This window comes from Populus alba, chromosome 10 (genome assembly GCF_005239225.2).
Source record: "Populus alba chromosome 10, ASM523922v2, whole genome shotgun sequence".
NCBI classification, from domain to species: Eukaryota; Viridiplantae; Streptophyta; class Magnoliopsida; order Malpighiales; family Salicaceae; genus Populus; species Populus alba.
Window position 1 is genome coordinate 11,567,918 of NC_133293.1, and position 21,659 is coordinate 11,589,576.

The 21,659-nt window shown below is 34.6% G+C and overlaps 2 protein-coding genes and 1 long non-coding RNA gene across 6 annotated transcripts; 2 read left to right on the forward strand and 1 right to left on the reverse strand.

Moving 5' to 3' along the window:
• The first annotated feature begins 181 nt into the window (after positions 1 to 181).
• LOC118046502 (protein indeterminate-domain 4, chloroplastic) lies at positions 182 to 4,255 on the forward strand. Its single transcript, XM_035055435.2, has 4 exons — positions 182 to 356; positions 515 to 728; positions 985 to 1,381; positions 2,875 to 4,255. Exons 2-4 carry the CDS (start codon positions 575 to 577, stop codon positions 3,968 to 3,970), a joined length of 1,647 nt encoding a protein of 548 aa, XP_034911326.1. The 5' UTR covers positions 182 to 356; positions 515 to 574; the 3' UTR covers positions 3,971 to 4,255.
• A 5,452-nt stretch (positions 4,256 to 9,707) lies between these two features.
• LOC118046503 (uncharacterized) lies at positions 9,708 to 11,207 on the forward strand. Of its 2 annotated transcripts, none has more exons than XR_012170958.1 (3): positions 9,708 to 9,918; positions 10,010 to 10,216; positions 11,070 to 11,207. It is a non-coding gene; the product is annotated as an uncharacterized lncRNA (long non-coding RNA). The 2 variants fall into 2 exon arrangements; XR_004687179.2 differs by having other exon boundaries at positions 10,066 to 10,216.
• A 141-nt stretch (positions 11,208 to 11,348) lies between these two features.
• LOC118046501 (protein indeterminate-domain 5, chloroplastic) lies at positions 11,349 to 17,566 on the reverse strand. 3 transcript variants are annotated; one of them, XM_035055434.2, is made up of 4 exons: positions 16,923 to 17,565; positions 16,234 to 16,630; positions 13,128 to 14,446; positions 11,349 to 11,681 (listed from the first exon to the last, which is right to left on the reverse strand). In XM_035055434.2, exons 1-3 carry the CDS (start codon positions 17,074 to 17,076, stop codon positions 13,159 to 13,161), a joined length of 1,839 nt encoding a protein of 612 aa, XP_034911325.1. In that variant the 5' UTR covers positions 17,077 to 17,565; the 3' UTR covers positions 11,349 to 11,681; positions 13,128 to 13,158. The 3 variants fall into 3 exon arrangements, with proteins under 3 accessions (XP_034911325.1, XP_034911324.1, XP_073267993.1); XM_035055433.2 differs by having other exon boundaries at positions 11,349 to 11,738; XM_073411892.1 differs by lacking the exon at positions 11,349 to 11,681 and having other exon boundaries at positions 13,127 to 14,446; positions 16,923 to 17,566.
• Between the last annotated feature and the right edge of the window lie 4,093 nt (positions 17,567 to 21,659).

Genomic DNA, 21,659 nt, shown 5'->3' on the forward strand with positions numbered 1-21,659 from the left:
CTTTTTTTAGTTTCTAGATATGTCAAAAAAAAAAAAAAAGGAAATATAAGAGGACGGAGACCTTATATGGAGGAGTATGCGTAAGGTAGACATGTATTTGCTGTCCACATACATGGCATTAAATGATTGACGAAAAATTATGATACTGAGTGATATCAAGTTTTTATATATATTAATAAACAACAAGAGCTCAGGAAGAGTAGAAGCAAAATAGGTCTAAAGATTGCTTGTTTTCTTCTCTTCATCTCCGGATTGTAGTTGTCCCTTTCTATACTTTTCTCTTGGTTCTTTGTGGGTTTCAACTTCATCTTTCTTCTTGGTTCTTTGTGGGTTGTATCTGAAGGGCTACAAAGGAGGTAAAATATCCAAGACCAGGATTTTTTTTCTTTTCTTTTTGTTTGAATAGATATTATTGCTTGCTTTTTACAAGAAATCTAGTTTTTCCTCAGTGGAAATGCTATACCGATAGCCCTCGAGTATGTGTTGATCCTATTTGGTCAATTTTGAGTTCTAGATTTGCTTGCTTTGAAGAAAGAGAGAAAGAAGCTATATTTTGCGTAAATACATCTTGAAGATGGCCGCCGCTTCGTCATCTGCACCTTTCTTCGGCCGGGCAAGGGAAGAACATCAAAACCAGATAATACAACAGCATTCTTCAACAGCCACTTCCTCTACAGTTCCAAACACAGGACCTCAAAAGAAGAGAAGAAATCAACCTGGAACACCAAGCAAGTAGCTCTATTTATATCCTATATGTCAATCCATGTATCAAATAAGTACTTGTTACATATGTTACTATCCCCTAATCCGATAACAATCAAGAATACTTAACTCTAATTATACCAACTTTCAAGCAACGGTTGAAGTATTGACAAGCTTTTTTTAATTTCTTCTTCTTATACATGTTTTATTCCTTATATTAATTACCGGCCAGCTAGTTCTTGTTCTAAAACTAAATATTGTGGCGATAATTTCTCTTTACAGATCCAGATGCAGAAGTGATAGCACTATCTCCCAAGACTCTAATGGCAACAAACAGGTTCATATGTGAGGTATGCAACAAAGGGTTCCAAAGGGAGCAAAACCTACAGCTCCACAGAAGAGGACACAACCTGCCTTGGAAGCTAAAGCAGAAGACTACAAAAGAAGTGAGGAGGAAGGTGTATCTGTGTCCCGAGCCCACCTGTGTTCACCATGATCCTTCTAGGGCTCTTGGTGACCTTACTGGCATAAAAAAACACTACTTTAGAAAGCACGGTGAGAAGAAATGGAAGTGTGAGAAATGCTCAAAAAGATATGCTGTTCAATCTGATTGGAAAGCCCATTCTAAGACTTGCGGTACCAGAGAATACAGATGTGACTGTGGCACTCTTTTCTCAAGGTAACTATTTAATTCTTTCTCCATTATTAATCATATAACCATAATGATATTCGTCATAGGTATTAATTCATCGTAGCTATAGACAAAAGTGTGATGATAAAAAGCTTTGTAAGATTGAGAGACTGAGAGTTTGAGAAGGCTGAGAAGAGAGGGGGGTGCAAAAGTCCAGTAGTACTTTTCTTCTCCCCTTTTGGATTACTCGTAGATTGGGTCTTTCGGCCTAACTAATCTAAGCTAACTCCATCTCTCTCTCATGCACCCACTTGACAGAAAGGACTAGTTGCATGTGAACAATCTGTGAAACTGCCATGCTGTGTGAAGGTCTCCAAAAGACATGATGATTAATTAAGGAAAGAAAAAAAACACAAGTAAAAATATAAACAGAAAACTATTTCTTCATCGGTAACACCGCCGGTCCTTCCATCTCTTTTCTCTATTCACGTGTTGTTGTTATAGAGTGTGTCAGGTAGTAAATTGTTACTGGGTTTGTTCTCATGCGAGTTGGATGGATTTATATGCTATTTAGTTTGTTCTCTTCTGGATTGGCTCAGTTCTTCCAAGTACTTCTTCCCATGAAAACGTTAGGGTTGCGGGGTTGAGATGCACCTCCATCTCTCTCCTCTTCTCAGAGAGCAGCGGTAATTAAGTAACTAAAATTATCTACCCTTCATATTGTTTTTCCTTTTGTCATCGAGGGGACGGGGGAGTGAGAGAGAATGTTTTTACGGTCTTTTGAAAGCATTGCAGTCTCTTTTGATCAGAGGGTTCCTGAGAATGTGGTCATTTATTGACAACTTTCATGGAAATGGAAAATATTCCTTCTATAGAAAGGAAGACTCTTCATGGATTTTGCGTTAATTGAAGCTAGTTTCCGAGAAAGGCTTCTGGGTTTCTGGTTTTTCATCTAATAGCACATAATACTTTTGTTCATTTATTGAAGAGCCACTACCTAAAATAGTATTTGGATTTGGATTGATTTATCCCTCTTTTATTTTCTGATTCCAATATATAATTCTTTGCCCTACATTTTCTCCCTATTTCTTCAGAAATAAAAGTCTTCTTTTCATATATTTGTTTGCCATTTTCTTTTACTACATTTTCTCCCCATTCCCTATTTGTTTGCTATTTTCCTAAGCGAAATTCATGTGATATAAAGAAAAAATATTCATGTGACCATTCGTAGATTTGGATTGATTTATCCTTCTTTTCTTTTCTTTTTTGGGCTTCAACTATTAACATTATCGTGGGAATGGGGAGAGGTGACAATGCTAAACATTTTTTTTCCTTATCGAAGGCAACGTTCATAGATTTGAATGGTCACATAGAATATCAGCATTTGAATTTAGCATCTTAGAAACGGCTAGTAAAAAATAACTTATCATTATATGTAGTTGTGCATTTTCAAGTTTATCTGTCTCAAATTCCTTCCATCTTTTCCAATGATAACTGAGTGCTGGTCTAATGACTTTCTTTTCATGGTTCAACTGTTGCAGGCGTGATAGTTTTATCACACATAGAGCTTTTTGTGACGCACTAGCTCAGGAAACTGCAAGGCATCCTACCAGCTTAAATACTATAGGAAGTCATCTGTATGGAAATAACCACATGAGCTTAGGCTTATCTCAAATGGGTTCCCAAATTTCCCATAATTTACAAGATCACCACCCATCTGGTAATAACATGTTACGGCTGGGCAGTGCTGGGGCAGCCAATTTCGAGCATCTAATCCCTCCACCTAACCCTCCTTCAATGCCCATGATGCCTCCATCTGGTTTCTTCATGGGAGATGCAAACCAAGGGCCATTTCCGAGCAAATCTTTACATGGGCTAATGCAACTTCCTGATCTTCATAGCAACACTAACAACCCCTCCTCGGCCTCCAATCTGTTTAACTTCGGCTTCTTTTCAAATAATAGTAACACAGGCCGTACAAGTAACAATGACAATGCCAACACTGGAAGCACAACCACAAACTTAGTGAGTCCCGGATTGTTAAATGCTAACCAGTTCAACAACGTCAATGGTGCTGGCCAAAGGACATCAGTTTTCCCCACCAACATGAGTGGTGATCATGTTGGATCGGCTATGTCTTCCCTTTTCAATACTTCAATGCAACAAGAGAACATCACACCGCATGTGTCCGCCACTGCATTGCTTCAAAAAGCGGCTCAGATGGGTTCAACTACTAGCAGCAACAGTCCAAGTGGTTTACTGAGAAGCTTGGGGGGTTCTTCAACAACTGGTGCTAAATCTATTAGGCCACTTGTTTCCACCAACTTTGGCAGCAGTTTCAGCAATGCAAATGTAGGTGAAAGCTTAGAAACACACATGGAAAGTGAAAGCCAACTTCAAGGATTGATGAATTCTCTTGCCAATGGAAGCTCGTCAATTTTTGGAAATGAACAGGACAACAGCTACACCGGGTTTGATAGCTCAAGTTTTAGCAAAGCAGACGAAGGAAATATGCATCAAGGTCTTGCTGGGTCAGATAAACTGACCTTGGATTTTTTGGGTGTCGGGGGCAGAGTAAGAAACATTGGTGGAGGGTTTCCACAAAGACAGCAACAAAATGGCATCAATAATATATAAGCTCCGTTGACCCTGATATATATAAAGTCAGCACAAGCTTGTCAACCTTTTGCAAGGGCATAATTACAGTGGACAGCATTTAATAAGGAAAAAAAAAGGAGAGGCGGTTTAGGTTTGCATGTAATATTTTCTTAAGACTTTATTTTGCATCAGGTACGCATGTAGCAGGTTGAATATTCTGTAGATCTTTTGGCTCCATTAGGGTTTCCAGCAGCAAATGTTCACAAGGCTTCGTTAAGCTAGATTACTGTGTTCTAATGACCAATGACTATGTTTTTTTCTCCATGTGTACAGTATATAATTGTGTGTGTGTGCATACCCCTTCCCCCTTGCTTTGGTGGTACAATATGCTGAGCTTATTCAGCACATATATGGAGTAGGTGATCCCTCTCTCACAAACACGAAACAAATTTTTGTATTGAGTTTATTTTGAATGTAGAAGGTGAAAAGGGTAGAGAATTGCTCTCAATATATAACCGACAAAATGAAAAGAAAACTCATTTTATGGAGCGATAATTTTAAAGCAAATTGCAAAGAAAAAAATCCATTGTGATTCGTATCCTTTCTGCACATCTGATGAGGAAGGTTGTTACGTTGAGTGGAATGTCAGGAACAAGGACACGTAATAGTATTTTAATGAAAAAGCGACACCCAGCTGATGACATCGAAGAGACAAGACAAGTACCAATTCGATTTGTTATTTGTCCAGTTGATTCATGTTAATTATTTAATGTAATATGAAAAGCGAAAGGATTAAAGAAGGAGAAGATGATGCGAGTCGATTTCTTAATTTATTATTTCTAAAAGAATTTGTTTGCTCACCTAATACCTAACCCTACCTGAACGTATACAGCAATACCAAAACCTAGAAGAAAATTGCTAAATTTCAGGCTCCTTGTTGACATTCTGTGGACATTTTCTACACATGACTTTTTGTTCCGATGGCTTTCTACGTTGACTGCTTTTATCTTAAGATAACATGCAGTCGCGTAACAAAGCCCACGTTAGAGTTCTTCATTTTTATTTTTTTTTATCCCCCTCTTGTTGGTATTGGTGTATAGAAAAGAACCAAAGAATTTAATAGTTTTAATCGGATTCTTTGAAAGATTGTGTCTTGGCTTGTTGCCTTATGAGTACTGATAGTAATCCTGGCCATATATTCTGCAGAAACGGCAGGAAAAGGCACCATAAATGTTCGCTATCGCAATTATAGGGCAAATTTGTCGTGATTTCTGTCTGTTCTATCTCCTTCTGGAATCATTAATCCGTGACTGTGAAAGCCCTGTCTAACATGCTTTCAAATTTTGGACTTCTCCCCCAAAGCATTGTTTTGAAACTTTCTTCTCCAGGCTCGACTCTGTTGATTGTTCAACTGATGATGCAGTTGGTTACCTCGGTGGAAAAGCCTATGAGATACGTAGGCATCGAGCTTTTGGGTTGGTTGAGCTGACCACTTGCTGCTCGAGATATAAAGCAGCTCCTTCCTTCTTTGCTTTACAGTTTTCTTCTGACCGAATTGATCAATCTGAATCTTCAAATATTTGTTTTGTTGTTCTTTATAAATAAATACATGTACATAATTTAATTTTAAGTCAAGTGGGTGATTGCCTCTTCAAAAACAAATAGAATATGGTCATCGACAAATCCAAACAACCTGTACAAGACAAATAATAATGAATATCTTTCTCTGTTGAAGCAAGCAACTATTATTCTATAATCGTAGCGAGTAGCTCTTCAAAAGCACAAAGCAATGATACCAGGCCCCCCTCCATTAGTTTATGTTGACGGTAAATGGTTATGTTTCTTGAATTGTCTTCTTCTATTTGGCTTATTGGATAATTGAGTATAACATTGAATTTTGTGTTCGATATTTTTTCAAGGGAGGGGATATGTTAATACTAGTTGAGCTACAATACTTGTTGAATTAGTAGTTAATTTAATGTTTTTATTATAAGATTTAACAATTTTACTAATAAAAATTTGATATATACAAAATAAAATGTAGATATTTGTAATGTTTAGAAAATAAAATAAAATTATTATTAAAATCTAGTATGATAGCTTATATTTGTTTTATTAAGATGATTATTTAACATGATATTAAAATCTTAAAAATTAAAATATTTTGAATCTTATCATTTTTATTCTCTCTAATTAAGTTTAAGATTAATCATAAAAGTAAATTCAATCCCAAATAATTTTTATTGAAAAAAATATTATAAAATTATTATTAGAACCCTACTTCACTGTTTAATCTTTTGAATTGTATAAGATTATTCTTTGACTATATATATAACCCAACATGGATATGTAAGCTTTAAATTTATATCTAAGTTAATTGGGCTATATTTCTTTTATATCTACAAGTAGCGAATATTTGCATATCACTTCAGAACACCACACACAAGTCTCTTATGACTTACTGAAACCCTAACTTTTTTCTATTTCCTTTATCTTTGACAAAGCCCCCCTCCCTAAAAAATAATTATTGTTGTCGTCGATGATATTACCTATGGCAGCCACTTCTTTTACTTTCTTCTCCTTTCTCCTCCCTCATTTTTCTCTCCTCTTCTCTCTCTCTTTTTTTTCTATTTAATTTTAATAAAAATATGATTTGTGTGATTTTTAGATTGAATTATTTGTGTATTTATAGATAGATATAAATCAGTGTCTAGATCTACATTTTATAGATTTTTTTATTTGTGTCCCCCTCTTATTAGAAGCTTAGTTTTCTCTTATTAAGGAATTGGTTCCTTGTTTTAGTTTTTTTTCCTTTTAAATAAGAATTTAATTGGTGATATTTTCTAATTGGTTGGAAGACTTTGATACTAATTGACAAATATTATTTCTAGTGCAGCATAAACATGTTTTTTTAAGGTAGTGTTTTGTTACTATCTTGGAATAAAAAAAATAGAGACAATAGAGACAAAAATAAAAAATAAAGATAAAATTATGTTTGGTGGTGATATACAAGAAAAAATAATTTTTTTTATATCAAGTTTTAATTATGGTGAATAAGAAATAATAAAATATAAAAAAGTCTATTTTACCCTTAATATGTATTGTTGTCAAACTTACATATTGAAAAAAAATAATATTATATTATTTTTTTTACTTTAATTTATATTGAATGTTGAAAAGAATGGTATTATAATAACCTTAGTTATAAAATTAGGACTGGCCTAGTGGATTGGTCTGGGGTCTGCACTGGTCCGAGTTTAAGAAAAAATATAGGAAATATTGGCTTGACCTGACATGATAAAAAAAAACTTAGGTCAACTCGATATAAAACACATGTTAAAAACTCGTTGATTTTTTTGACAAAAAATCTTTGTCAAAACAAGATTACTTTGATTATTTTTAAATATATATAAAAAAATTGAGTCAATAAGGTTTACCCTCCTGACTTGTAACCTGAACCTTGCCTTGTATCAACTCCCGAGTTAGGTTTTAAAAATATGATAATAACCACTTTTATCTATACATTTACCCGGATTAACCTGTGTTGACCCTCCTGATTCATAACATAGGTCTTGTCCTAATCGACCCTTAAGTCTAGTTTTGAAACTATAATAATCATATTTTTTATAATTACATTGACTCAGGTTAAACTGGGTTGACCCTTCTGATATGTGACCCGGGCCTTGCCTCAAATTGACTCTAGAATTGAGTTTTAAACCTATGATAATAACCAATTTTAATTTTATGTTAACCCTCCTGACATACAATTGAGGTTTTGTCCTAAGTCGACCCCCGAGTTAAATTTTAAAACTATAAAAATAATCATTTTGTTCTTATATTCACTCGGGTCAATAATAAACCTCACTCATGACTTGAGCCTTTATCCTGGGTAGACCTCTGAAACGAGTTTTAAAACTATGATAATAACTATTTTTATTCTTACATCGACCCGGGTCAATATGATTGTGACCCAGACCTCGACTAGTGACTTGGAGTTTGCTCCATGTTGGGTTTGAAATCTATGATTGTAATCATTTTTATCCTTACATGTTTTAATTAGACAATTTTGAAATTGAAAGTTTTTTACAATGATATTTTAGAAATAAAAAAAATATAAATATTGTCTTTGGTTACATATCACCTCATATTTTGAAGGCACAATTATTCACTCCAAAAAATTCCAAAAACATTTATTTTTATGTCTCATTCTTTGTCTCTTTAACCAAATTATCTATATTGTCTTTTTTTCTTTTTGTTCAAAGATAGGAACAAAACACTACCATATTAATTGAAGATTACTTCAAGTCATTTGTGATCATGTGGTGTTACAAGTTTATGCAAATTTAATACAAGTTTGAGAATTTTTAATTTGTTTTGTAACCATTAGTATCCGGGTTAGCTTACACGTGCCTCGACTAATCTTCGAGATCCTGAAGTTAATAACCAGATAAGTCTCCAGCGGTCCTGAGATTTGTGGCACTCGAATTAATGATCTTTAGAAAGCAAACTCAAGGTCTGACCACTTAAACTACACCTCTCAGGAGTAAAAAATTTTAAAAATTTAGTTGGTTAAGTTACTGCATAGAATGCTAGTTTTTATTGTTATTATTTTCACTATCTTTTTCAATAGCTTGATTCAATTTTCATGTTTGTTATCTTTTTTTTATAAATGAAAATAATGATATATTTTCATTTATTTTGGTATTAATGAAACATTATTTTTCATTCTAACAAAAAAAATCTCCTAGGACTCAAGACTGGTTACATCAAGTCGTATTTGCGTTATGGGTCATAAAAAGGATTGGTACAAAATTTAAATAGGACATTAATGGATTAACCCCAAAAAATACTCTTAAACGGGTTGGGTGGAGTTAGATAAGGATTGCCCATTTAACTTATTTAAAAACATATCCGAAGAAGCAATACATGTACAAGAGAAAAGTAAGATTTTCATCAATATTCATTTTAGTCCCCTAGTTTTTGGAGGAAGTTATTCTAGTTTCTATATTTTATTTTTCCTGTAAATATGTCTTTAATTGAGTTTTTTAATTTGTCCTTATGCTTTTATGATAAAACCTTTTAATCCTTGAATTAAAAAAAATAAATACATATTGCAATAATTCCCTACACGTGGATTTAAATGGATTGATGGATAGAAAATTATGAGTCAAGTGGGTTTAAGAGGATAAATATGAATATCCATTTTAAAAATGAACAGCTCATGAAAGGATAATGGGTAAACATTATTCATATTTTGGTCCAACACGTGGCCATCTATATCCATCCATTTATGGATTTAATTTTTATGAGATATATTTTTAGTGTACTAGTGTTCCTTCTTCCACATAGAATAGGATCTGTCATGGTAAATCTTAGTTTTAACAGTGATTAAGGGAGCTCTAACTAGATTGAAAGTATTTAACAGATTTTTTTTATATAGCTAAAGTATTGCATTAAAACGCCAAAAGATGGCGGAAAGGAGAAGATACAAATCTGCATAACACTCAGGTTTAGCAGATGAAACAAACGAAGAGGAAAAGGACCAAGAAAACCACCAAACAAAGAAACAACCATAGGATGCAGCTTTGCCTCCATGCAAACAGATCTGTCAAGCTAAATTACCAAGCTAAAAATCAAAAGAGATCTTCAGACCAAGCTACTAGCAGTTTTTTATTATATATATAATAGTAATCATAATAATAAGAATCATATGCTGTGCTTTCACATGTAGTAATGAAAATGACTAAAGAAGAGATTAAAAAGACTGTTTCAACAAAATATCAACAGCTACTTTAGCATCCGCATTTCGTAGTCGCTTGTTCTACGAGATATATATTAAAAGCAGTAGAATACAAAACCAAATTATGTAAATTGTTTCTTTCTTTCTATATATGTTCAAAAATATAGAGTTTACTCTCTCGCCTGTGATAAAGAAATTAAAGGTTATACGTAGCAGGGACTTTTTCTTGCACTGGCACAATCTGAAAGTAAGTGATTCATTGGGAAATCTTTACCAGCCATTTCTATTACTCTTAATATATAAACATTTCTGTAATAATCTGGATTTTTTTTATTAAGGAACAAATTCAACTTTTCATATAATTTGATGTGTGTGTTGGGGGGGGTAAAAAAAGAAGAAGAAGCCAGAAGCAAAAGAGATCAAACCGGAAGAAGGAGAAGAAGCCAGAAACAAAAGAGAAAAAAACAGAAAGGAGAAGAAGAAGAGAGGAAGAAGGAAATGACGAGAAAGGGGAAAGATGGATGATACGATTTCAACAAGTTAAGGTCAGATACCACATACAGCTTTTTTATATGGAAAGTGGTCGAATATCATGAGGTGAAAACTCGATATATGACTGTGGGTGATCAATATGAATATGTTTTATAAGTATTTATAAAATGTTTGTGTGCAGATGGAGTGCGTAGTTGATATAAGTGTATTTTTTAAAAAGTAATTTTAAAATATTTGTGATTGCATATGGTGTGAACAATTATAATGAAATATATTATATGATTATGATGAAATGTGATGCATGCTCGCGGGCGAGGCGTGCATGTGATATATTTGATGTGAAATGTTTGATGTGACATGAACTGATATAACTTGGTTATATCATGTTATGAGAATTTCTAAGTAAATCATCATGGATTTATTTTGATTATAATTCAGTCATGAAAACTCATCCTTTTTCATAAGGATTTTTATCTTAGCCATATGGATTCTAAATAAAGAAGGAATTCGGTTGATGTTTAATTAATTATGGATAATGGGACAATTATTCAGATTAAAGTTTTATATTATTACTTATATTTGTGTTTGGATTAAAGTATTTGATGGTATAAAAATTATACATGGAGATTTCCTGATATTTGATGTTTTGGGGAGTGACGATTTCTTTTTAATTTTTTTTCTTCATCACAAAAACTAATGGGTTTTCTCTTTTTATAAATCTAATATTTCAAAGTGAGGATCTCAAATGTTAACCGCTCAATTATTTTCTTAGAAACATAAATCTGAATTTGTAGTCTATATCACAAACACACATCAGTCAACTCAACAACTAATACGCGTGATTTTTTTCAATTTGTACTCTTCTTAATTTCTGGCCGCTTCTGATGAATTCTGGACTTGCTCTAGGACTGATGACACGAAGTTGTACAAACCTATCTACGTGGTGGCAATGGATCCAAAGAAATCCAATAAAACGGTGTTTTGCTTTTTTTGAAATCGAGACAGGAAATCTAGCAAGGATGCAAGAATGGTGACATTTCAGTCCACAAAAAATGCCTCATGGAGTGATTTCATTTCAAAGGTGAGGGTCCCCACACACGTTGTCCTGCAAACTTCTCTCTTGCAAAATTAAGCTCCAACTTTCTAGCATATTATATACATGGCATATTATCATATGACCCACTATATATAATCTTCTTCTTTTTTCAAGTAAAGCAAATATACGAAAGTTCCTGAATTGTTGTATAGTAATATTACTGTTAACTACCAGAAAATAAAGTAACACTGGTCCGAAAGCAAACATGAAAAGACTGCGGCTATAGAAGTCACTATCCAAGACATGAAATCCTTAAAACTCTTAGGTACAGTTGAGGTGTTCGAAGAGAAGATTAAGAAACAGCTTGAAGAAAATTGAGCTGCCTCTCTTATTGAAACCCCATGATGTGAAGATCTCCGGGGTAACTGCATGATCATGTCTCCAAAAGGCCTTTCTTCCACGAAACGACTCGCATTCCTGACCTGGAAAACGATCCCGAACTTTGTTAATCACATGTTCTCTTTCTTTCTTTTTTCGGCCTGATAAAAAAAATGCCATCGGAATTAACCTCCCAATTTGGACATCAAACGAAGCACTACTTACAGAAAAAGGAAAAAAGATTCTGGGTTAAGCTTTTAATTGGCATATATATCATGACACGGAGAGAAAAAGTTTAGAATTAATGAAATAATATCGATAATCATTTTCTTCTTCAATTAAAAGTGATTGTACTCGGGAGGGGGAGTGAGTTTACCATGCAGCGGTAGAAAGTGTCTCGGTCATGGCTGTTATCGCATGTGGTGGGGCTTCTTAATTTCCTATCAGAAAAACTAAGTGGTGGGGCTCTAATATGTACGTTCTCCTCCTGCTAAATGCAACCACGAAATAATTTCTTCCCTGAGCTTGTATGTGTTTGTTTCGATATTTGAAAATAAGATTGAGTTATTCTACTAGCTAGTGATTTGAAAAATAATTGTTCATGGTGTTTGAATTGTTTTTTAAGTATATTTTTTATATCACGGTAAATTCAGAGAGGGAAAGAAATCGTAGATATACTGCAAGGCATGCTCTTCAAGTATTAAAGGAAATAGAAAGGAAGAAAAATATAATAATAGGGGATGAGCTAGGGAGAGTTAGCCTAACATTTAACCCCAATTTCACTTCATCCCTTCCGCTAAATCATTGGATTATCGATTACTGCCATTAGTTTCTGTCAAGGTGCCAAAATTCAAATGGGAAAGGAGGAGCCAAAGTGGGAGAAAGTCTGGCCTACTTCTAAGACTTTTTCCCCTAGTATACTTTTCGTGGGAAATCATGCACACTTAGCAAAGTTACTACTACTACTACTAATGATAATGATAGTAGAAGTTGGATTTATCCTATTCTCACACAATTAGGCATATTATAATAATAGAAGACTATCCACGAGAGATAAGAAAATGCATTCCTAAATGCTAAAATTGATTTTCAACCAGTAAAAATCAGCTATAATATACTTAAAAATCTATAAATAGGAGCCTAATAAAATTAATTAGACATCTGGAAGTGGACACATGACCAAACAGAAAAGACATTTCGTTTGAGCACCCTAAGCCCGGCAGCTAGCACTCGTGACTCGGGCAGATATATGTGTAGGAAAAAAGAAATTCAGGTAAAAAGAAATAAGAACAAAAGGACAAGAAAAGAAACAAAAGTGAAAAGCCAATACATGTTCTCCCATCTCATGACTGCTCCCCTCATGCAAAGAAACAGGTCAGACAGATAATAGGGATAGAAATTCTTTTTTTCCAAAACCCCCAAAAGAAAGGTAAAACCATCAAGGACACATTTACCAATGGAAGCAGAAAAATTTTACTTTCTAATCATATCCGAGTATGATCATTAAAAACGTCACTAGACTATAGTAGAAGAGAGTTTAGTTCACGTACCGCTACTTTTGTCATCTAGCATTTTTTTTCTTCACTGAAAACTCCCATTTCCTCCGAAAGATTGGCTTGTCGGCGCCGCAGAAATATTCGCGTTATGTCTCTCTGAATCCAAGGAGGAGCCGCCCATATCCATGCCATGATGCTGACGCTGTGGCTGCTGCTGTTTTTCTCTCTGTGAAAACCCTGATGATCCACTCATGCTTCTCACTATTTGAGGACCAACACCAAGAAAGTCTCTTGTCAATCTATCAGACCCACCAATGCTTGCATTGAGACTTTGGTGCAACTTTGCTTCATCCATATTAGTGTTGCCAAAATTTGGGCCGTGGTGCTGCTTTTCTTGCTCCAAACTTGTCCTGCTTGCAGTATATCCATCATAGGGGTTTTCTTGTGCATGTCCGGAACCAAACATGGAGGAATTCCCAGGAGCAAATGAGTTCATTAGGTCATGAAGATTATTCTCGTTTTCGCTGAACATGCCACTAATGTTCCCACCAACAAGCGGCCTATCTGATTTGTTACCACTTGAGGAAGAGCTACCAAAACTTCTAAGTAATGAGGCACTGTTGTTGCTTGAACTTGAACCCATTTGAGCAGCCTTTTGAAGCAGCGCGGTAGCAGACATATGAGAGACCATGTTATCATTCTGAACCGAAGAGCTGTAGAGAGAAGGGACACCGGAGGTCATTTGATTACCCATTACATTGTTTGAGAAGATATTACTCCCTTCACCACCACCAACACCATTTTGGTTGTTGAAATGACTGGGCATTAGCAATCCTGAAGGTGGTAGGTTGCTGTTGGAATTGTTTGCATTGTTGCTGTTGGAAATGCTGCTTGCGGTGCTACTATTGGAAAGAAAGCTGAGGTTGAACAGATTGCCAGCAGAGGGAGGGTTGCCTGTGGTGTTGTGAATATCAGCAAATTGCATCAGTCCATGATGGAACGTCTTATTTTGCAACAAGTCTTGCTGAGATTGGTTTTCATCATGATAATTCTGGTTTGGTTCTTGCATGAAGAAAGCAGGTGAGGGCATTTGCTGTGGAGGTCGAAACGACGATGAACCAATTGATGAAGGGAGAAGATGATCGAATTGTCCAGTCCGGGCACCACCGCCACCAAGTCGTAAAACGTCAGTAGACTGGTTGTTGTGGTCCTGTAATGAGGAGATTTGAGTTCCTACTTGAGATAAGCCTAAGGTCATGTTGCTACTTCCATACAGATGGCTTCCAATTGAGTTCAAGTTGGTAGGAGGGTTTCTTGCACTTTCTTGAGCCAGCGCATCACAGAATGCCCTGTGAGTGATAAAGCTGTCACGCCTGCAACAATTATTAGGAGAAGAAGCTATTAGATCATCTCAGAGAGATAGTAAAAGTACACAGACGAAAGAAAAGTTGAAAAGAACTATAAACAGGAATTTATGTCTGCTAGCTCTACTACATCAAACTATACAATTTTGAAAGAAAAAAATACATAGTTATAGATATGAATAATTGTGAAATATGATGCCAGCTACCTCAAGGCACATGAGTATGTCCACTACTATTATAGAAACTGTGATAATAGACGCGTGATTCTAATACATATATATAGTTAATCCAAATTATAGAGCCAATAAAGAAAAATTAAGTTCATCTCCGTGACTGATGGCCGGCATTTAATCAATACACACACACACACACACACATATATATATATATATGAAGATTTCATGAGTTCCTGTCCATTATTCTTGGCTTCCCCATTTTCTTGATGCGTCCCATCTTCAGCAAAAGGCGCCCGAATTGTCGTGGTCCAGCAATTAAATGACAAAGGCTTGTAGATCCAGTACTTAGAATAGCTATACATCACATCCAAATAAAAACTAGGGTTCCATACCGGCTGTAAAAATAAAAGGAGTTGTAGAAAAATGGTACATGAAGCATGGGGAAGGGCAGAGGGGTGTTTAGGATGCATGAGTCTTCAATAATTGAAGACTTAGGTTGGTAAAAAAATGTAGAAAGTAGAGAAGAATGTGAAAGAGAGGAGTTCAACCATAATTTCCTTAGGAGACAGAAACATAGTAATTAAGGGCAATGGAGGGGTAGGTGTGAGAGAGGTTTGGACAGGGACAGTATTATTAAACAATCAACCATGTAACACCATTTGAAGAACTGGCCCTTCAATAAATGCAACAAGAGAATGTGTTTAACCTCATGATAAGACATCAATCAAAGAAAGTCCATTTCAGGACTTCTTTTTAATGCGAGTCTCATGATGCCTGCTGATTTCCCGCTTGTGGGCTGACTGTTCAAAAACGAGGAACCAGTCTAAAATCATCACATCTATTGAAACCCTTCCTTGGTGATCAACTCTAAACACCCCCATATATGTCACTGCAATTCTCTCTCTAAGCTGTAAGACCACGCAGCTCTAGCAGAACGGAATCAATGGGGGAAGAGAGGGAGATGAAGGGAGAGAAGGGTGGTTTGTTAGGGCCCAGCTAACTTCATCATTAAAAGGAGTACCTGCAAGAGCACAGACCTGATCACATCTAGCCAAGCCATAAGAGAACAAAGATGGTAAGATACACGAGCAAGCTCTCCAATATGGCATAGCAACAACACGTGAATAGGAAAAAGGATAAACGGCCAAAAAGGGCGGTGGTTTTGAGGAGAACGAAAAAAAATGTACTCGCTCTTTTGTTTTTTCCTCTCTCTTTGTTAATCGGCCTCTCACCAAAACCTCGATGACCATGGTGGCAGTTTCAATAGATTATTCACGTGCGAGCGCATGTTTCTGCTCTCTCACCATCTCCACTGCAGTAACCAGTTGAAAAGTCTTTAGAAAAATAAAACTTGAAGAGAAGGGTAGAAGAAATGGAGAAAAAGTATTAAAACTTTTCTCTTCTCTCTTGTCGCTTGATCGAGGAATCTTCGCCCTAAAACAAATAAGCTTAGTGGTCGTACTATACTCGTAACGCCTCTTCCGTTTCTTCTCTTTCAACCTTTTTGTTGGTGTCGTATCTGAATCGAGGGATAGCCGTCCTCCTTCCAAGGAAGAGGAAGATGTATACGTACAGCATTAACGAGAAGATGGGGTGATTAATTAATTAATTAGCAGTTACCTTGAGAAGAGAGTGCCACAGTCACATCTGTATTCTCTAGTGCCACAAGTCTTAGAATGGGCTTTCCAATCAGACTGGACAGCATATTTTTTTGAGCACTTCTCACACTTCCATTTCTTCTCACCATGTTTTCTTGAGTAGTGCTTTTTGATTCCAGTAAGATCACCAAGAGCTCTAGAAGGCTCATGGTGGACGCATGTGGGTTCGGGGCACAGATAAACCTTCCTCCTCACTTCTTTTGTAGTCTTCTGCTTTAGCTTCCAAGGCAGGTTATGTCCTCTTCTGTGGAGCTGTAGATTTTGCTCCCTTTGGAACCCTTTGTTGCATACCTCACATATGAACCTGTTTGTTGCCATTAGGGTCTTGGGAGATAGTGCTATCACCTCTGCGTCTGGATCTGTTATGAAAAATGACAAACAACAAATTATTAGAAAAATCAAAATTTTAATTACAAATTAAGGAAAAGGAAACTTGGGGGAAGACATTTTTAAAACATGGTATATGTCTATATACATCCATGCCAATTCCACTAAAAAACTTAGGTTTCTTTTAATTGGAATTTTGTGAAAGAAGCATAAACGAAGATGGGAAAAAATGTAAACGATTGAGTGAAATATATATTGAGAAAATCATTTTGTTGCTTATGTAACTAGGTAGATCGATCTTTAGATAAAATTGATGATACTTGCTTGGTGTTCCAGGTTGGTTTCTCTTTTTCTTCTGTGGCGGTGGAGCCTGAACTGAAGATGAAGTTGGAGTTGAGGAATGCTGTTGTTTCATCTGCTGGTTTTGATCTTCTTCCCTGATTCCAAAAAAAGGCGCCGACGAAGAAGAAGCAGCCATATTCTTCAGAGAGTTCTTCTACCTTCTTTCTTCTTCTTGGAGTTCTCTTCGCTTCTTCTGCTGTAAGTCTCGCAAGGTAATTAATAGTCTTGAAAACCAACACAGCCCCACATGCAATTTAAGCTCCTGCTAGATATTCTTATCTTATAAGGGCAAAAAACAGCAAATTCAGGCTTTGGGGTATTGATTAATGAGAACCCTAAAATGGGAAATAATATCTGATAGAGAACCTAAAATCAAGGGATATATGAAGAGAAAGGCAAAAGGTATTGCAGCCCATGGCGTCGCATTAGATTCCTCTTTTCTTCTGTTCCCTTTGTTTTAAACGCTCGGATTTTGAACGAGTGAGGTTACTATTGTTCTTTCTTTGATTTGGTGTCATGCAGATACACTAACACATATACATGCCATGATTTACTTCTTTTTATTTTTATTTTTTTTATCTTCTTAATTTGTTTCACAGTTTTTTTCCTTTCTTGATATTGCTCAATAATTTCCTACCTTATAATGACATTACCAAATGAAGATAATTAATTGAGAGAGAGATAGAGCAGGGTGGGGGTAAGGCTTACGAGTCGGTGGACCCAATCCATCACACAAAACGACATAGGATGGTTTGCGAGGGTAGCATGAACAGCTACACCGTCTCTCCCTTATATTTCGTATCTGGCTATTCACTTCCAGACAAACCTTCCCCCATCACTCCCTCTCTCAGTGGACCTCACAGCGAAATATTTAGTATATACTTAACTAATTTTCCATTTGGGATCCATGTAACAGTAAACCAAATTTAACCAAAGCAAATTTGGCGATACCTTTTTTTGAAAAAACATAAAACGATTGATTTTGTTTCTCACTTCAACCACGTGTACATTAATTTAGTTTCAACAGGATATTTATAATGCATGAATCGAGCGGTACAAACATTCGATCCAGACTGAACGGGTCAATACTTAATTCTTATCATATAAATAAAATTCAATCAGCTATAATTTAATGATGATCAGTACGAGTGTTTCTCTGTTTTAATAGAAATTCTCGTGTCCGAATACTTGTATTTTGTAATTAAAAAAAACAAACACGCGGAAGAGAGTAAACTCCTTGAATTGTACTCCAACGGTGACATTTTATATTAAAAAAAAGGATACAAGATTGGTTTTCTGTGTACTGATGAAAAACTAGGGTAGCCCGCCTGAGACTTGACTGGGGACCCCGGCAGCATTCATGGAGCTGGTGGCCGTCTGAGAATCAGCTTGGGGACTGTATAGCATAGTTCATCACTGTTTTTGACACCCCTCTGGTTGACTGGCATGCAAAGGGCAAAAAAGGGTCAGCAGTTAGCCTTTGTCAAGTACACGGGAATTTATCCAGTTGAGTTCGGTTCCATGCAACAGGGACACTGGCTATCACATCAAGGTGTGTGGGGGCATCTCAGTCATTTCGAACGACCTGGAGAAAAGACCTAATATCCAACCACCAGGCACGGTCTCTAATCTTCTTAAGCTTTGCAGTATTCCTTGCTAGCTTCATACATGAATCCCCGTCATGTCTAGGATGTTGCCTCTGAAATCTGGCCATGGGATTTTACAGGGTTAAAGGGTAAATTGGCATCGTAAAAGTTTCTTTGGAATCGATTTTATGCTAAGATTGATTGTAATTATTTAAGTAAATTGATTTGATTTGATTTGCTAATCGAAAGTCTTTATTTGAAACAGGTTTTAATTGAAATTGCGAGATTTATTTGACCTGAACAAGTGAAAAATCACTCAACTCTCTCTCATCTCTTGAAAAAATTGCGTCAATCATATTTGTGTGGGAGAAGGACGGTGGTGAAGTTAATGTTTAAGGGATCAAGTTCTGAAACAAATCACACGCGTTTTAATGTGATTTGCAAAATTATAAACATCTCTAATTTTAATTAATTAGCTGTAGAATTCATTTGTATTGCTTGAAATCTTCTAAAACTTAGAATGGAGTGAATGATATTGAAATGATTTTATTTCTATTCAAATATTAAATATCCAAACGGCCTCCATAAAAAGTGATATGCATAGGGTCCAGGTAGTCATGAACACTGTGATGCAGTAAAAAGACTAATGTGCTTGAAGTGGGAATTTGAAGCCTGGATTGGGACAGTTGTATTCTATTTTAAATTTCCCAGATTAATATTTTTTATTCCATGCCAGCTGCGTTTTTTATTCCTATCGACGCCGGTGGATTAACCTATTGATGCATACATCAACGGTTAGTCACCTTTTTTTCTATATTTTTTGGAAATTATGGAGCTGTCTTCTAAGATAGTTGAATTTACAGTGGTCTATATCGAACATCATAGATTAATTGTTGTTTGAATGGGAATTCATTGTTAAAAAAATATGCTCGACGTAATTTTTATATTAGGTTATGATATCCTGCGGAGAATCTGGTTGGTTAGAAACAAATTGGATTTCAAGGAAGAGTTATTAATCGGGAGACATTGTTTGAATTAATTACGTAAGAGAATAATATAAATCATATTTTAGGTACTTACCTAATAACTTAAATTATTAGGTTGAGATGATTATTTGATATAGTATTAAAATCTTGATAACTAAGCGGTCACGAGTTCGAATTTCATTATTTTTATTTATTTGATAAAAATTAATTAAACATAAGATAATGTGAGTTTGAATCTCATCATTTTTTTGGGGTCTGACATAACAATTTAAGCTATTAGATTGAGATAAGTTTTTTAATAAATTATTTATTATTTGATGTTTTGTTTTAAAACAGTTGATGAAAATTATTAATACACGAGAATGAACTTGTTTAGAGGTCTATAAGGCATCTTTATTTGGTCTATTTAGTAAACTCTTGTTAATTTTGGCTATAATTTTTTTATGTATTATTGTATGTTTTTATTTATTTTTTGGCTTTTTTTTAATTTTGTATATACAACCTCCAGCATTTTTTCTCTTTTATTTACAAGCAAGTCGGAACACATTAAATTGGCGTAACTTTTTACTCTCGAGTATAATCAACAATTAACTGTGGTCTGCATGAACCTAGAAAACAAAACAAAAATATATGTAAACGAAGAAAAATAATCGTAGGTATTAGTTTATCATTTCATCAGCAGCCTGCTGGATAATTAGATTTAAAGCCTTCAATGAAGCTAGTTTCATAGGAAACATAACAGGATAATTAAAGAGACAATTATTGGTCACTTCGACGATGGAGATATAGATATGGTAACAAGAGAGAGGCATCTATCCAGACAATAAGACCATTAAGTGACAACACAACAGCATGTTGGCATCACGAGGATGATAGTTCTGTTCGAAGATGGACACGCTTTATATTCATTTTCAATAACGGCGGCCTAGCACGATACCATCCGTTTTTATTTTATTTCCTTACGTAGAGTTGCTTACGAACTCCTTTAAAATTGTATTTTTAAAAGGTTTAAAATTTTTTATTTAAAATAAATATTTTAAATATGTTTGTTTATGCTGATATTAAAAATATTTTTTAATATATTTTTAAGAAAAAATTATTTTTAAAAATAACTTTATTATACCATCAAATACCCCATTTATCCTCTCCAACAACTCATTTTTCTTACCAACCTAATGTTTAACTTTTTTTAGTCTTTTTACTAGATATTTTTATTTGCACTTTGCCACAAGCGCGAGCAATTTTGTTTTTCATGTAAAAAGAATGCTAGGCTAAAAACAAATCTAAGTGTCCAAGGTATTGGTTCATATGATAATTTAAATAATATAAAAAAAATAACAACAAAAATAAACTAACAAAAATTTTTTTTAAAAAAAAACATATATGAATCTATGTTTGATTCAATATTAATCTAATATAAAAAAAAACTAAAAAAAAAGTTAAACTTCAAAAAAAAAAAATAGATAACACTAACTTTAAAAAAAAAGTTAAACTAAATAAAAAACAACTTAATATGGCCGAGTAATTCATATTTTTTTTTGTTAATTTTGATCTTTATTTTTTTATTGTTGTTTTTTTATGTTTTAGATCCTCTATAAAAAAAATTACAATTTTACCCCTTCATATTTTGTCAATTAGAAATTAGGCTTTGTGTTTTTTTTTCTACGAGGTAATCCCGACCTTATGACCCGGGTCATAGGTTTGAGAGATTAGTTTGAGATGATTTTTTGTATTTTTTTAAGATTAATATTTTTTCAATTTCATCCTTCAATATTATATTGGATAAGGATCGAGTTTCATGATATTTTTAACTTTTTTTTATGAGGTTATTTCAGTTTCATGTTCTAAGTCTTGAGATTAACAAATTAACTTGGGTAAACTTTATTCTTTTTTTTTTTGTTACTGATTAAAACACATAAATCAAATTCCCAATTAACAAAAAGAGAAAATACATAAAAATTGCTTGTTTTATCAACTTAGAATTTGAGTTTGTGATTTTTTTGGGTTTACTTTCTACGAGGTAATTTCACCTAGATGACCCGGTCACGGATTTGGGAGATTAGCTATGGATGAATTTGGTCTTTTTTTTTTAGTTTTTTTGTCATGTTTTTGAATTATTTTAATATGCTTATATCAAAAATTATTTT